The sequence below is a fragment of the Schistocerca piceifrons genome, chromosome 4 (genome assembly GCF_021461385.2).
Source record: "Schistocerca piceifrons isolate TAMUIC-IGC-003096 chromosome 4, iqSchPice1.1, whole genome shotgun sequence".
NCBI classification, from domain to species: Eukaryota; Metazoa; Arthropoda; class Insecta; order Orthoptera; family Acrididae; genus Schistocerca; species Schistocerca piceifrons.
The window spans coordinates 449,916,559-449,932,617 of NC_060141.1; the positions used below are offsets into that span (position 1 = coordinate 449,916,559).

Below are 16,059 nucleotides of genomic sequence, written 5' to 3' on the forward strand. Positions count from 1 at the left end.
CCTGTGGAACAGCTTGCCATGCCATTTCCACCTGGCGCCTCAGTTGGACCAGCGTTCGTGCTGGACATGCAGACCGCGTGAGACGACGCTTCATCCAGTACCAAACATGCTCAATGGGGGACAGATCCGGAGATCTTGCTGGCCAGGGTAGTTGACTTACACCTTCTAGAGCACGTTGGGTGGCACGGGATACATGCGGACGTGCATTCTCCTGTTGGAACAGCAAGTTCCCTTGCCGGTCTAGGAATGGTAGAACGATGGCTTCGATGACGGTTTGGATGTACCGTGCACTATTCAGTGTCCCCTCGACGATCACCAGTGGTGTACGGCCAGTGTAGGAGATCGCTCCCCACACCATGATGCCGGGTGTTGGCCCTGTGTGCCTCGGTCGTATGCAGTCCTGATTGTGGCGCTCACCTGCACGGCGCCAAACACGCATACGACCATCATTGGCACCAAGGCAGAAGCGACTCTCATCGCTGAAGACGACACGTCTCCATTCGTCCCTCCATTCACGCCTGTCGCGACACCACTGGAGGCGGGCTGCACGATGTTGGGGCGTGAGCGGAAGACGGCCTAACGGTGTGCGGGACCGTAGCCCAGCTTCGTGGAGACGGTTGCGAATGGTCCTCGCCGATACCCCAGGAGCAACAGTGTCCCTAATTTGCTGGGAAGTGGCGGTGCGGTCCCCTACGGCACTGCGTAGGATCCTACGGTTTTGGCGTGCATCCGTGCGTCGCTGCGGTCCGGTCCCAGGTCGACGGGCATGTGCACCTTCCGCCGACCACTGGCGACAACATCGATGTACTGTGGAGACCTCACACCCCACGTGTTGAGCAATTCGGCAGTACGTCCACCCGGCCTCCCGCATGCCCACTATACGCCCTCGCTCAAAGTCCGTCAACTGCACATATGGTTCACGTCCACGTTGTCGCGGCATGCTACCAGTGTTAAAGACTGCGATGGAGCTCCGTATGCCACGGCAAACTGGCTGACACTGACGGCGGCGGTGCACAAATGCTGCGCAGCTAGCGCCATTCGACGGCCAACACCGCGGTTCTTGGTGAGTCCGCTGTGCCGTGCGTGTGATCATTGCTTGTACAGCCCTCTCGCAGTGTCCGGAGCAAGTATGGTGGGTCTGACACACCGGTGTCAATGTGTTCTTTTTTCCATTTCCAGGAGTGTATTTGGAACAGACGAATCTTTGATATACCCTTATGGCTGAAATTTAACGCCATTTTATATGTCGATACCCAAATTAAAACAACTGAATTAGTGTTATATTCACCAAATAGTTCTCACGTAGAATATAGAAGATAGCAGGAAGCGAACCCCTTATTACAGAGAAGTTGTTGCTCTATATAGGCGGCATGCTTGCTCGCTTGCAACTAGGCTGGTCACAGGGCGATTGTAAATTAAAACACAAATAACTTTCGCAACAACGTAAGTAACAAATAAGAATCATTCATTAAAATTAAGGGTTGTGACATAGTCACCGTAATTAGCCATACAAGGTTCGTTACAAATTACAAATTTTGAGTATCATTATGCCATACATACTGACACTTTAAGGAAACGGAGAATAGTGAGTACGATAGATGTAGCGGCTCCAAGGCCAAGGAAGCAGACAGTGCAGAGGACAGCGATGAGCTGAAGCCACGCCCCTGCAAACCTCATCCAGCGATGGCATCGGCAGAATGTGAGACGGTTCCGATTGTCCCATCAGGGCCAGAAAGCGGAGCTTTACTTGACTTAAACCCACTCTTTTCAAGTCTTTTTGTTCCTCGGTGAACGACACCCCTTTGGTTTCCTTGTTGATAAAGTGACGTAACATCCGATTGCTCAAACCTATGCGACTGCTACACGCAATACGGTCTTGGAAAGAAATTCAACTCTTACCAATGGTGTCTGTCATCTTTCCTACATGAATGTAGAGTTCATGGCTGTGTGTCTCCTGCGTTCACCATTTTCATCGATTGGGCCGAGGAATGTAATAAAGATCATTATTTTATCTCCTGCTTAGTAGTTATATATGTGGGAAACCAGTTCGTAGAAATATTTCTTCTGCTTAAGTAAATTCTCAGACTGTAATACTAACATTATTGTATTTACAGTCATCTAAGAAAGCTATTCGCATGTCGCACGACGATTTTCTTCAAGAGAATCCCAGATTTACGGTTTTCACATCTGTTGACGCTTCTGGCCTCTGCATTGTCCCCAAGAAAACCATTAGAATATCATGAAACTATATTGCAGTCCTCCATAAACTCGCTGTAAATTTCATGTAAATAATTGAACTACTTTCAAGTTATGCGGCCTTTTAACTTCAAGAGTCACCTCACCCAGTACCCATGCAGGCATTATCTCAGTAGTATAAGCTTTCATGTCATGGGATGCTGTGAATGGAAAAAGGTGAGTTCTCCCTTGTTCCTCGTGCCTCCAATTCTATCCTACGTAGCTATTCTCGATACTGCCATTTGTCTGAAATCTCAACCTGGCGTATACTTATGACATAATTTGTTTATTTTGTTTGTATACGAAGATCACATGAGGCTCTTACATCAGGCCCTCGCAAAACGAATGATGGAAGACATACTTTTCTTTTTTAGTCATCAGTTTGGCTCGTTTGATGTGGTCAACACTAATTAATCCTCTGTGTCAACCTCTTCATCACATAATAGCATTGGCACACTACGTTCTCAGTTTTTTTTGGACATACTCCAGTCTGTCTTTTCCAGCGGTCTTTATTGTCCATGGCTCTTTCCAGGACCAAGGAAACTTTGCGGAGAAATTCCTCATTACATGTCAGTCCACCTAATTGTAAACATCCTTATGTAGTACCGCAGCTCAAGAGTTTAGATTCAGTTCTTCTCCAGTTTTCCTGTAGTACATTATTCACTACCATAAAACGCTATGCTCTAGATGTATATTCTCAGAGCCGGCCGATGTGGCCGAGCGGTTCTAAGCACTTCATACCGGAACTGCGCTGCTGTTACGGTCGCAGGTTCTAATCCTGCCTCGGGCATGGATGTGTGTGATGTCCTTAGGTTAGCTAGGTTTAAGTAGTTCTAAGTCTAGGGGACTGATGACCTCAGATGTTAAGTCCCATAGTGCTCAGAGCCATTTGAACCATTTTATATTCTTAGAAATTTCTTCCTCACATAAAGGCTGAAGTTTGATAACAGCAGACGTCTCTTGCCCTGGGAAGAACTCTTATTCTGTGCTAATCCGCTTTTTATATCCTTCCTGCTTCGTCCGTCATGTGTTTTTGCCTTCCAAGGTAGAAGAATTCTTTAACTTTGTATACTTCATAAAACCTAATTTTAATTTTAAGTTTATCGCTAATCTCGTTTCTGCCATTCCTCATTACTTCCGTCTATCTTCGGCTTGCTCTCAATTTACACCAATCAACCAGGGCATTACAACCACCTTTGTAGCACCGGTTATGTCGACTTTTGGAACGAATAACAGTGGCGACGCGTCGCAGCATGGAACATGGAATCAATGAGACTTGGTAAGCCGATGGAGGGAGGTGGCACCACATCTGCACACACATTTAATTCCAGTAAATTCCGATGACGGGGTTATGAGCTATGACGCCACGTTCAATCTCATTCCAGATTCTCTCCGTCCCGCAATACAGGTTTCAAGGAGATGTTACCCTGGAAGACGGAAGATTAGCGCCTTCCCATAAGCATGATGAAGAAGGTATCGAGATTCATCAGACCATGCCACGCTCTGCCATTCTGCCAAAGTCCAGTGCGCATCATTAAGAGTGTTCGGGACTCTGTGCGTTCAGGGACACTTGTGCGCTGACCAACATTAAAGTGTAATGTTAGTTCCGCCCCAGTTCGCCGCCTGTCCTCTTTTTACCAGTCTGCCCAGCCTACGACGTCCAATATCTGTAACGAGTGGTGGCCGCCCAACCCAACGATGTCTGGATGTGGTTTCACCTTAGTTTCACCATACGTTACAGTCAGCCATCACCGCATTCCTCGAACAGCCGACAAGTCGTGCAATTTCGAAAATGCTCCCTCCGAGCCTCCGAGCCCTCACACATCTGCCTCGGTCAAACTCAGACACACTACTGGCCATTAAAATTGCTACACTACGAAGATGATGTTCTACAGACGCGAAATTTAACCGACAGGAAGAAGATGCTGTGATAGGGAAATGATTAGCTTTTCAGAGCATTCACACAAGGTTGGCACCGGTGGCGACACCTACAACGTGCTGACATGAGGAAAGTTTCCAACCTATTTCTCATACACAAACAGCAGTTGACCAGCGTTGCCTGGTGAAACGTTGTTGTGATGCCTCGTGTAAGGAGGAGAAATACGTACCATCACGTTTCCGACTTTGATAAAGGTCAGATTGTAGCCATCGCGATTGCGGTTTATCGTATCTCGACATTGCTGCCCGCGTTGGTCGAGGTCCTATGACTGTTAGCAGAATACGGAATCGGTGGGTTCAGGAGGGTAATACGGAACGCCGTGCTGGGTCTCAACGGCCTCGTATCACTAGCAGTCGAGATGACAGGCATCTTATCCACATGGCTGTAACGGATCGTGCAGCCACGTCTCGAACCCTGGGTCAACAGATGGGGACGTTTGCAAGGCAACAACGATCTGCACGAACAGCTCGATGACGTTCGCAGCAGCATGGACTATCAGCTCGGAGACCATGGATCCAGTTACCCTTGACGCTGCATGACAGACAGGAGCGCCTGCGATGATGTACTCAACGACGAACCTTGGTGCACGAATGGCAAAACGTCATTTTTTCGGATGAATCCAGGTTCTGTTTACAGCATCATGATGGTCGCATCCGTGTTTGGCGACATCGTGGTGAAAGCACATTGGAAGCGTGTATTCATCATCGCCATACTAGCGTATCACCCGGTGTGATGGTATGCGGTGCCATTGGTTACACGTCTCGGTCACCTCTTGTTCGCATTGACGGCACTTTGAACAGTGGACGTTACATTTCAGATGTGCTACGACCCGTGGCTCTACCCTTCATTCGATCCCTGCGAAACCGTACATTTCAGGAGGATAATGCACGACCGCATGTTGCAGGTCCTGTAAGGGCCTTACTGGATACAGAAAATGTTCGACTGCTGCCCTGGCCAGCACATTCTCCAGATCTCTCACCAATTGAAAACGTCTGGTCAATGGTGGCCGAGAAGCTGGTTCGTCACAATACGGCAGTCACTACTGTTGATGAGCTGTGGTATCGTGTTGAAGCTGCATGGGCATCTGTACCTGTACACGCCATCCAAACTCTGACTCAATGCGCAGGCGTCTCAAGGCCATTATTACGGACAGAGGTGGTCGTTCTGGGTACTGATTTCTCAGATTCTATGCACCCAAATTGCGTGAAAATGTACTTGGTGTAGCAGTTTTAATGGCCAGGAGTGTAGTTCGCGCGCCTTTCGCATTCTATTCATGGACAGCACGCTCACTGATACTACATGCAGTGTGCATGTTTCTGGCTAGCAGTCATTCCTCGCCAGGTGATGCTGCTATCGCGTGAACGGATTTATATCGATATTAGGTCAGTGGTCACAATATTCTAGCTGGTCAGTGTATATACTGTATTCAATAGACTTCATTCGTTTGAACACGCCCTGTAATTCTTCTTCACTTTCATAAGAAGAGCAATTTCATCAGTAAATCTTCTTATGGATATCCTTAAACGTTGAATTTTCATCCCGATCTTTGATCTTTCTTTTTATTTCCGTCATTGCTTCTTCGAAGTGTAGAGCACTGATCCGGAAAACTGCATTCCAGTCTTGCACCCATTTTAATAGAACCGCTGATGTCTAGGTATTCCGGTCTCATTGCACCCTCTTCGTTCTTGGGCACATTGTATACTACGCGTCTTTCCGAATAGTCTGTTACTACTTTTGTCAGAATTTTGAAGATCTTGCATTATTTTACATTGCCGAATGCTTTTTAGAGGTCGATAAATACAATGAACTAGTGTAGTTTCTTCTTTAGGTCTTGTTTCCATTACGAATCTTAACTTCAGCATTGAATCTCTCGTGTCTTTACCTTTCCGAAACCCAAACGGATCGTCATCTAACAAACCACAAATTCTCTTTTCCATTCTCTGTATATTACTCTTATCATCAGCTCGGATGCATGAGCCGTTAAAATGAACGTGCAGTAGTTCTCATTCTTACCTGTATGTCCTATCATCTGGATTGTGTACATAATATTTTTCGGAAAGTCTGATGGTATGTCTACAGAGACATAAATTACACACACAGTCTTGAATAAGCGTTTGGTTTCCGATTTAGAAATTCCGAAGTTATGTTTTCTGTCCAATTCTTTCCAATTTCTATTAGACACCGACACTAATGCTGGTTCATCTACGGCTCCCATATCTCCTACCATTGCTTCCTCAATTACGTAAGAGAAATTCTCCCGCTCTTAGAGGACTTCAGTGTACTCTTTCCATCTACCCGCTCTCTTTTCTGTGTTTGAAAGTGGAATTTCCATTGCTCTCTTGCTGTTGATGCTGTGGTTTCAATTTTACCGAAGGTTGTACATACTTTTCTATGTGCTGAAACGGTCCTTCTGATGTCTATTTCATTTTCCATTTCTTTACGTTTTTCCTGCAACCATTTTCGAAATATTTATTCTGTTTTCCAAGGTTTCTTCGCAGTTACCATCCTTCTGCCTATGTTCATTTGTTCAGCTTCAGTGACTATCCTTTTTACAGAGGTCCATTCCTCTTCAACGGCAATGCCTACTGAGCTATTCATTATCGCAGTATCTGTACCCTCTTTCCATGTAGCAGTTCTTTGAGCACTGATCCTTCCTGACTAGTCTGCTACACTTCAGGCTACTCTTCATCACTACCAAATTGTTACCTCAGTCTATATCTGCTCCTGGATACGCCTTACAATCCAATATCAAATTTCGGCGTCTCTGCCTGGCCATGGTGTAATCTGACTGGAATTTTCCTGCATCTCCCGGCATTTTTCAAGTATTCTCTTGTGATTCTTGAACAGACTGTTCGCTATCACAAGCTGAAATTTATTACCGAACTCAATTAATCTTTCTCCTCATTTGTTCCTATTACGAAACTCGTCGTGTCCCGTAAGCCTTCCTTCTTCCCCTACAATATCATCCCAGTACCCCGTGATTGTTGCATTTTCATCTTCCTTTACGTACTGGATTACCCTTTCAATATCGTCATACACTTTGCGTATCTCTTCATCTACTGCTCGCGACGTATTTATGTATACCTGAACTATTCTTATCGGCCGTAGTTCGCTGCCAAATTTGATGAGAACAACGCTGTCATTAAGCTATACACAGTAACTCAGTCAATGCACCACCTTCCTGTTCATTACTACTGGCGTTATAGCACTTTATGGTGCTGTTGATATTACCCTATACTCATCCGACTACAAATCCTTGCCTTCTTTCCATTTCACTTCGCTGATCAACATTATATACAGACTCTGCCTTTGGATTCCCCCTCCCAGGTTTTCTCATTTCTCAACCTCGTTGAAACGTGTGACATTTCACAGTCTGAACCGAAGCATGTTACCTATTCCCTGGTTATTGAATCCTTTCCTCGTCGTTACCTCCCTCTTGACAGTCCCATAATGGAGATCAGAATGTCATACTAAATCAGGATTAGTTTTTTGATGTTGCTAAACAACAGTCATAGAATAATTTTTAAATGAACACACCACCCTTTGACTGTATAGTTGTTTATTTAATAACGATCCAGGTTTCGGCCTTTTATGTCATTTTCAAGTGACTGAGTATATGTCATTAACATATATTGTACGACATCAAGCACATAATTGGCCGTAAACTAAGGAAAATATTCGTTCCCCACAAGATGATGGTTTCACATCTGGCATTTCACGATGGCCGAATATTTTTCTCAATTTATGGACAATCTTGAGCTTGATGTCCTGCAATAAATGTGAATGACATAAACTTAATCACTTGAATATGGCGTAAAAGGCCGAAGTCTAGGTCGTAATTAAATCAACAACAATACAGTCAAATGGCGGTGTATTAATTTAAAAAACAATCTGGAATATTTTGCCAACAGAGAATTCATGAAAGAACTGTTGTTAGCATGAGGAGGGTGACATACCAGAAATCTTCGGTTGACGTGGTTCACGGTTCTTGATCCAAATTAATGCAGTGTATGGTTTCGAACCGGAGAGTCTGGGATTTTCCACATTTATTCAGAGGCTCTACCCTTGTGCCGTGAGTTAATATACATTAACTGCATATGAACTTGGGTTTGCACCTGTGGGCTAGGAGTTAGTTATTTGACGGTAAGTACTTGATTAACTTGAGCCGGATATGACTGAGTGATATTGCCATCTCGTGAATGTAACAAAAAGAGGACAGAGAACTTCAAGGAAAAGGAGGCAAATTGTTGGCTGCCTCTAATTCAGGAATCCATCTTCCATTAAGGAATTACCATTTACAGGTGAACATCCATTGACATAAGTATATTAAGGTGTGGAAACATTAACAGTTACAAGTCTAGTTTTCTAGGAGATAAATTACGGTAAAAATAAACTTGTCAGTGCTACTTATTACCGTTGCAGAAACCAAAAAATGATAGAGTGTAAAGTAATGCGCCTCACCCCCCGCGCGCTCTGCTTGTGTCTTCCCAGGCCGCCCGATGCCGCGAGTCACGTGGTTCCTGGAGAACACGGTGATCGACGACTCGTTCGAGCAGCGGCCGGCTGACGGCCTCACCGTGAACCACCTGACGTTCCCCAACATCGGCCGCCAGCACCTGCACTCCCGTCTCATCTGCCAGGCGTCCAACACCAACATGGCACCGCCTGTCACCAAATTGGTCGTCCTCGACATCAACCGTAAGTACCACTTGTACTGCTGTAGCACTGTTTTCAGTGTTTCGTCACTGTACTGTTCCAGACTGACTCAGAAATGATGTTTATTGAGCGGGCTAGGGTGACTAGCCCGGTGAATCCACTTGTTTTCTGCCTCCTAAGGGAACTTGAGGTGTCCGTTGCGTGGACACTTTGGATTTAATGCCACTCTTCATTTCTTCATCGTACGATGTGCGCCAGATGGTACATTTGCAACGTGTAATAACACTATTACTACCTTTGTCTTCAGGGGAGCATTTGTAATGTTAATCGTGTGGTGAGCGAAATTTGCCATTTATGTATCAATTTTGTTTATTTTTTCACAATTTGACAGTAATCCCGTTACCTAAGCTGCAAGTGAGATACCGAACTTCTTTCAAATAAAGAATTATAGTAGTAAATACAAGCACCATGAGCCCCTCTCAAGTCACAGCCTATAAAGGAATTAATGAATTGTTTTATATCGCTGACGACAGAAGTGTAATAAGGCGTAAATCGTCGCTGTATTGTCAGGTAAGATGTGTCAATTATCAATTGTCAAAGTGGACACATACACTGTCGAAAAAAAATTAGTACTCCCTTCTAGAGGTTTCCAATTCACTCAAGATTCATTGTTGCAACAGGAGTACATGAAATGATTACATTTACAGATCAATAGCCGTTTTGAAGTACCAGGTACCGATTCATATTGAAACATACTTATTAGTACGTAGGGTAGCCTCCACGGGAGGCAATGCGGACGCTGACTCTGGTATCCAGTCAATCCTACAGACGGCGAGTACTGTCTCAGGTTACATTACGTCACGCCAGTTCGATCCCTTCACGCAGTTCTGTAAGTGTTGTTGGTTGACGTTTCGTACTATTGCTTCTCGTCCCATCATATTCCGCACGTGCTCTATTGGAGACAAGTCATGGGAACGTGCTCGCCATGTAAGTTGCTGCATATCTTGCAGAGCGCGTTGAGCTTAACGGGCAGTATGTGGGCGAGTATTATCCTGCTGGAACAACACATTGTCTTGTTCCTGCAAGAACGGCAAAAAACGGATCTAATAACATTCTGCACGTACAGAGCACTGCCTAGCACTCCCTCCAGATACACCAAAGTTGAACGAGAGTTGTAGCTTATCGCTTCCCAGATAATAAGGCACAGGATGGGGCCAGTGTGTCGTGAACGAATGCATTCTCCGAGGCAGGGGTCACCATGTCTACGCCATACGCGCAGACTACCATAACTTGCCTGCAGGCATAATCTGCTCTCATCGCACCAGTCGAGGAGTGAGTAGAAGACTGGCTAGAGGTATGCGTACCTGTGGAAAGAACAGATACCATGTTCATATAGTTAAGGCTCACCGGCCATTTGACCATCTTCTTCTGTGTGAATGCACAAACAGTGCCCGAACTCTTACGGGAATCGGCGGTAAAGCCGCGAGTAATGAGTATAATGGGCAAGGGCACTATGAATATAGTGCGGAACAATAAGCTGCGAATGTGGGTCTCACAGGAGACGTGCGAGAGATAAGTCCCTGCAGTCGCACTATCCTCTGTGTCCTCGGCTCGGTATGCTGGCACGGTAGCTCAGCGTGTTCGGTCAGAGAGCTGGCTGGCTTCTGTAATAAAAAAAACTGAGTGAAAGGATCAACAACGAACTTCAACGTATGCCATGTGACGTCCGCTACGACGAAATACAACGAACCATAACGAAAAAGAAAGATGGACAGAGCTTCTGCCATGTTGGAAGGACATCCCGGGTTCGAGTCCCGGACGGGGCACACATTTTCAACTGCCCCGTTGACTTACATCAACGCCTGTATGCAGCTAGGGGTATTCATTTCATTGTAATTTCAATGTGGTACATTTCCTCATTGCGTAGTTCAATAGTTATGAATCTGCAAAATGGTGTTTGGTGTTCTTTTATTTCTTTGTTTTTAGTAGGGTCAGCAAACGAAGAAAAGTATGCGATGTATGTCAAAAATCATTTTCAGTCAGAAGAAGCTCCCAACAAATCGGCAAGAACCTGTTTGCTAAAGTACCACTATTCTGCCGATGACAGTTCATTTATATCAGGGCTACGACATATGCCGAAAGTTTTACCCTACGATTTGCCTCATTATCATATCATGAGTGTAAAAGTTGTCAGGAAGGCGAATGTTGCAATACCGGATATCGCAAAATAGGTATTTGGCCGATATCTGTCTGCAGTTCCCGTTCCACGGACTGTGGCATGATTCATTTGCCAAGAAAGGCCAATGCGCCGATTGCTCAGTGGTAGCGGCATGTTTTAGAAACTGTCTATCTAATGAGTTTATTAATGAAAGTAACAGATAACAAACGCTAAGTATGTGTCTTGACAACATCGAATACCTATGGTACAAAATTAGTTGCTACTTTCACGGCCATATCCAAGGAGGCACTTGGGAAAGAAGGAAGTGCTACAGCATAGTTATATTTTCTTTGATTGAGACAACAAAAGAAATTTTAATGCTAAACGGTACATGAGTGTCGCCACCCATAAATTTTAGAAATTCTGAGTGTCGCCACCCATAAATTTTAGAAATTCTTCTGGACAGATTACACGGACTTCACATGTTCCCCGGTTTACTTTTAGTGTTAGTAGAGCGAATTCAAAATATCAGTGAAAAAATGAACCCGATCGCCAGTTTTTACTGTCCTGTAATATTAATGTGATAACCGCCTGTTTTCGATGTCAGTGTGCAGTGACGACTCACAGATGACAGGTGGCAGCACTAGCAGTACAGGGTATATAAAACGCGCCCGAGGGACACGGAAATCGCCCTTGTCGTAATATGGGGACGGAACGATGTATCTGACGTACAAAACAGCATGGTCATTGGATTTCGGGGCATGGTTGGAAGCATCTCCGAAACTCCTAACTTTGTGAATTTTTCGCATGCCGCTGTAGTTAAAGTATACCGTGCGTGGCAAAATATCGCAATCCAGTACTGGCGAAGATGTAACTTTGGTACACCACAGTCCACAGAAAACATTGGTGAACGACGGATGCAGAAATGTTGACAGGCGAATAGCCGAAGAATTGTTGAGCAACTGACAGCCCAGATAAATAAAGGGGCTACCAACAACGTCGCCTCAACGACCGCTCAGAGAACGCTGCTGCTCAAGGGTCTCCGCAGGCGCCTGGTCCGTGCACCCGTGCAGACCGCCGTTCATCGGCGATGAAGGCTGGAATTTGCACTCCAGTACCTCGCTTGACGTACACAGACAGATGGCGACAGATGGCTTTTTCAGCTGAATCACGTTTTATGCGGTGTCGCACAGATGGCCCTTGGCAGGTATGGTGTGAAACATCTGGAAGTAAAAACCCTTCAACAGTCGTCGAAGGGACCAGCCAGGACGAGGAATTGTGGACTGGGGAATGTTTACACGGCATTCCCTGGGTGATCTCCTCATTGTTGAAGGCCAATGGGTCAATAAAAGTATGCATCTATCCTTGAGGATCATGTTCACCCTTACATGCACTTTTGTGTTTTCGTCGGTACGATATCATCTACCAGCAGGACAATGCAACGTGTTACACAGTTTGCAGCGTTCGTACGTGGTTCGAAGAGCACTAGGATGAGTACACCGTACTCCTCTGGCAACCGAATTCACCGGATTAAAACGCAACCGAAAACCTATGCGACCATATCGATCGTATTGTACGCATCACGGATGTTCAACGGATAAACTTAGCGGATTTGACCACGGCAATGGAGTTGGCATGGCTTCACATCATTTCCAGAACCTCATCGACAATCTTCTTGCACGTACGCACTGCAAAAGGTGGTTATTCAAACTTTTGCTTGGTAGTCACATTTATGTGACTGGACTGCATACCTGCATTGCTGTTATTGTGTACCATTGATAGATTAATGTCGCTAAAAGTATGATCTGGAAATTAGCGTTTCTTTGAAGTAGACGTTACTGTAAGGTCATAGCCGTAGGCATGGTATCTGAGTAACTGCTCGATCCGACCCAATAGTTGAGCGCGTAAGCGCACAGCTTCCTGGATACGAGGAGGGGAGCATGACCCGAATCAAATTCGCCTCACGAATTAACGACGGGGCCAGCCTAGATGTGGTTTGTAGGTTGCATCCCGCATACCACGAGAATAATACTGGATTAAAGCGAACATGCAGGAAACGTTCTCACACTTGCTCATGAGATTTGCTCCATGCGCAGGAACATGGGAAACATAGTTTCCATGTTGGCAGGGAAGGGAGGCAGATTTTGAATAAGAAACTGTTGCCGTAGATATTGCGTCTCTTTTAACTCGTAATCATCATCATCATCATCATCATATGTTACCACTCGCAACTGTGTGGTGAAAGTATTTCTGGAAAAACAGGAATTAGTATTTTCTATCCACATTTTTTTAGCATGAACAGATTATTTTGACCTTTGTTTAGAACTTTGAAGTTATATGTAGAAGCTCCCCATCAGAAAATTATTAAAGTAAATATACACTGGTTGAAGAAAAAAGTTAGTACAAGGAGAAAGACGACGTTGAATTTGATCCGATGACGGCATTTGTCACCTGGGGGTTATTAGATATATTGAAAATAGTTTCAGCGCTGTCCGCCAATAGATAGCGTAGTGGCATAGCTACCCGAGCGCCATCTGTGACTAGCCTTTAATGGGAATGTTCACAGCTAGAAGGCTCAGTGTGGTGCAAACGAGTGAAGCGATCAGGCAACCATAAAACGGAGACGCTCTCGTGCTTCTTAAAGCGAACTGAGCGAGTTCCAAAGGGTTCGAAGGCTGGATGGTCCTTTCGCAGAATTGCTGGACCTGCTGTGTCGAATGTACAGCGATGCAGGTATCAGTGGTCACGTGAACATTCTCACACTCTTAGACGAGGTTCAAGACGTCCACGTAGCACAGACGCCAGGCAGGATCGTCGTATTGTAAGGGCAGCATTAGCACATCGTACAGCTACGACAACCCACATTACATTGCCTTCGTAGTCAGATAGATATGCCGCAACAAGAAACTGGATTGTAAACGCAAACTCACAAATAAATATATAGATTTACGACAACAGTAGACTAAAGATTAAGAGACTCGTATGCAAAAGTCAATGTGCTAATAAGTGAGATACTAATGTACTGAACTGCGATGAGATGTGTCTTAAATTCTCTAAGGTTATTTGATAACGCAATATTGGATATCACAGTAGGCGGTTCAGGTGAAGAAGCGTGACACCTCTAAAAAGTATAATCAGAGAAGATAGACGAAAACTTAAGTACAAGGAAGGTAACGCCGAAGTAACATTGAGTAACAGAATTCTTAAACTGATCGACGTCAGAAGACTCAAAAACGTTCATGGGAAGATAGGAATGCAGCCACAAAAATCTCTTAGGAATGAAATAAATGGAAAGTGCAGGGAAGCCAAGGCGCAATGGCTGAAGGATGAAATCTAAAAAGAAAAGGCCGTCTCAAGAACTAATTTAGTACATAGAAATGACAAAACTATCTTCAGGGAAATTAAAAGCAAGGGCGACAGCATTAAGAGTATAATTGCAACCCCATTGTTAAGAGCAGAAAGGAGAGCGGATGGATGGGAAACTACACTGAAAGTCTCTGCGAGGGAGAGGACTTTTCTGGTAACGTGATAGAAGTACAAATGTTATTCGAAATGGAAAACATAGGGGATGTAATAATAGAATTGAACAGATCTTTGGATGACTTGCGATATTATAAGGAAGGAGCGATAGACACCATTCCTGCAGAATTTGTGAAATCATTGTCGAAGAGGCAAGAAAGTGTCTGTTAAAGTTGGTGTATACTATCTCTGTGATTGGAGACATACAATCAGACTTTCGGAAAAATATTACCCACACAATGCCGAAGATGGCAGGGATAGGTAGGTGGGAGAATTATCGCACAATCGGCTTCACATCTCACACATCAAAATTACGGCAAGAATAATATACAGAAGAATAGAAAAACTGAAGATCTGTTAGATGTCGTTGAGCTTGACTGGTTTCATACAGCCCGCCCCGAATTCCTCTCCTCTGCCAAGTTCTTCATCTGAGAGTAGCACCTGGAAGCTACGTCCCCAATTATATGTGACTTGTTCCTTTACAGTTTTTAACCTCTACAGCTCCCTGTAGTACCATGGAAATTATTTCCTGATGTCTTAACAGATGTCCTACCATCCGGTCCCTTCTTCATGTCAATATTTTCCGTATATTCCGTTCCTCGCCGATTCTGTGGAGAACCCCACCATGTTATAGTTCTGGGTGAAGATTTTAATTTGCCGGATATAGACTGGGAGACTCAAACGTTCATAACGGGTGGCGGGCACAAAGAATCCAGTGAAATTTTTTTAAGTACTTTATCTGAAAACTACCTTGAGCAGTTAAACAGAGAACCGACTCGTGGCGATAACATATTAGACCTTCTGGTGACAAACAGACCCGAAATATTTGACACAGCTAACGCAGAACAGGGAATCAGCGATCATAAAGCGGTTACTGCATCGATGATTTCAGCCGTAAATAGACATATTAAAAAAGGTAGGAAGATTTTTCTGTTTAGCAAAAGTGACAAAAAGCAGATGACAGAGTACCTGACGGCTCAACACAAAAGTTTTGTCTCAAGTACAGATAGTGTTGAGGATCAGTGGACAAAGTTCAAAACCGTTATACAATATGCGTTAGATGAGTATGTGCCAAGCAAGATCGTGAGAGATGGAAAAGAACCACCGTGGTACAACAACCGCGTTAGAAAACTGCTGCGGAAGCAAAGGGAACTTCACAGCAAACATAAACAAAGCCAAAGCCTTGCAGACAAGCAAAAATTACTCGAAGCGAAATGTAGTGTGAGGAGGGCTATGCGAGAGGCGTTCAATGAATTCGAAAGTAAAGTTCTATGTACTGACTTTGCAGAAAATCCTAAGAAATTTTGGTCTTATGTCAAAGCGGATGGTGGATCAAGGTGGATCAAACCAAAATGTCCAGACACTCTGTGACCAAAATGGTACTGAAACAGAGGATGACAGACTAAAGGCCGAAATACTAAATGTGTTTTTCCAAAGCTGCTTCACAGAGGAAGACTGCACTGTAGTTCCTTCTCTAGATTGTCGCACAGATAACAAAATGGTAGATATAGAAATAGACGACAGAGGGATAGAGAAACAATTAAAATCGCTC

General features: G+C 44.5%; 1 protein-coding gene across 3 annotated transcripts in view; it reads left to right on the plus strand.

The window, feature by feature from the left end:
• Window positions 1–16,059, plus strand: part of LOC124795068 (neural cell adhesion molecule 2) — a 631,935-nt gene that overhangs the window by 269,561 nt on the left and 346,315 nt on the right. For all 3 annotated transcript variants that reach the window (XR_007016641.1, XM_047258875.1, XM_047258876.1), the window contains exon 4: window positions 8,666–8,872. Coding sequence is in view for 2 of the 3 variants with exons in the window: in XM_047258875.1 (XP_047114831.1) it covers window positions 8,666–8,872 (207 nt within the window). In the remaining variant the exon portion in view is untranslated. The remainder of the gene's footprint in view (window positions 1–8,665; window positions 8,873–16,059) is intronic.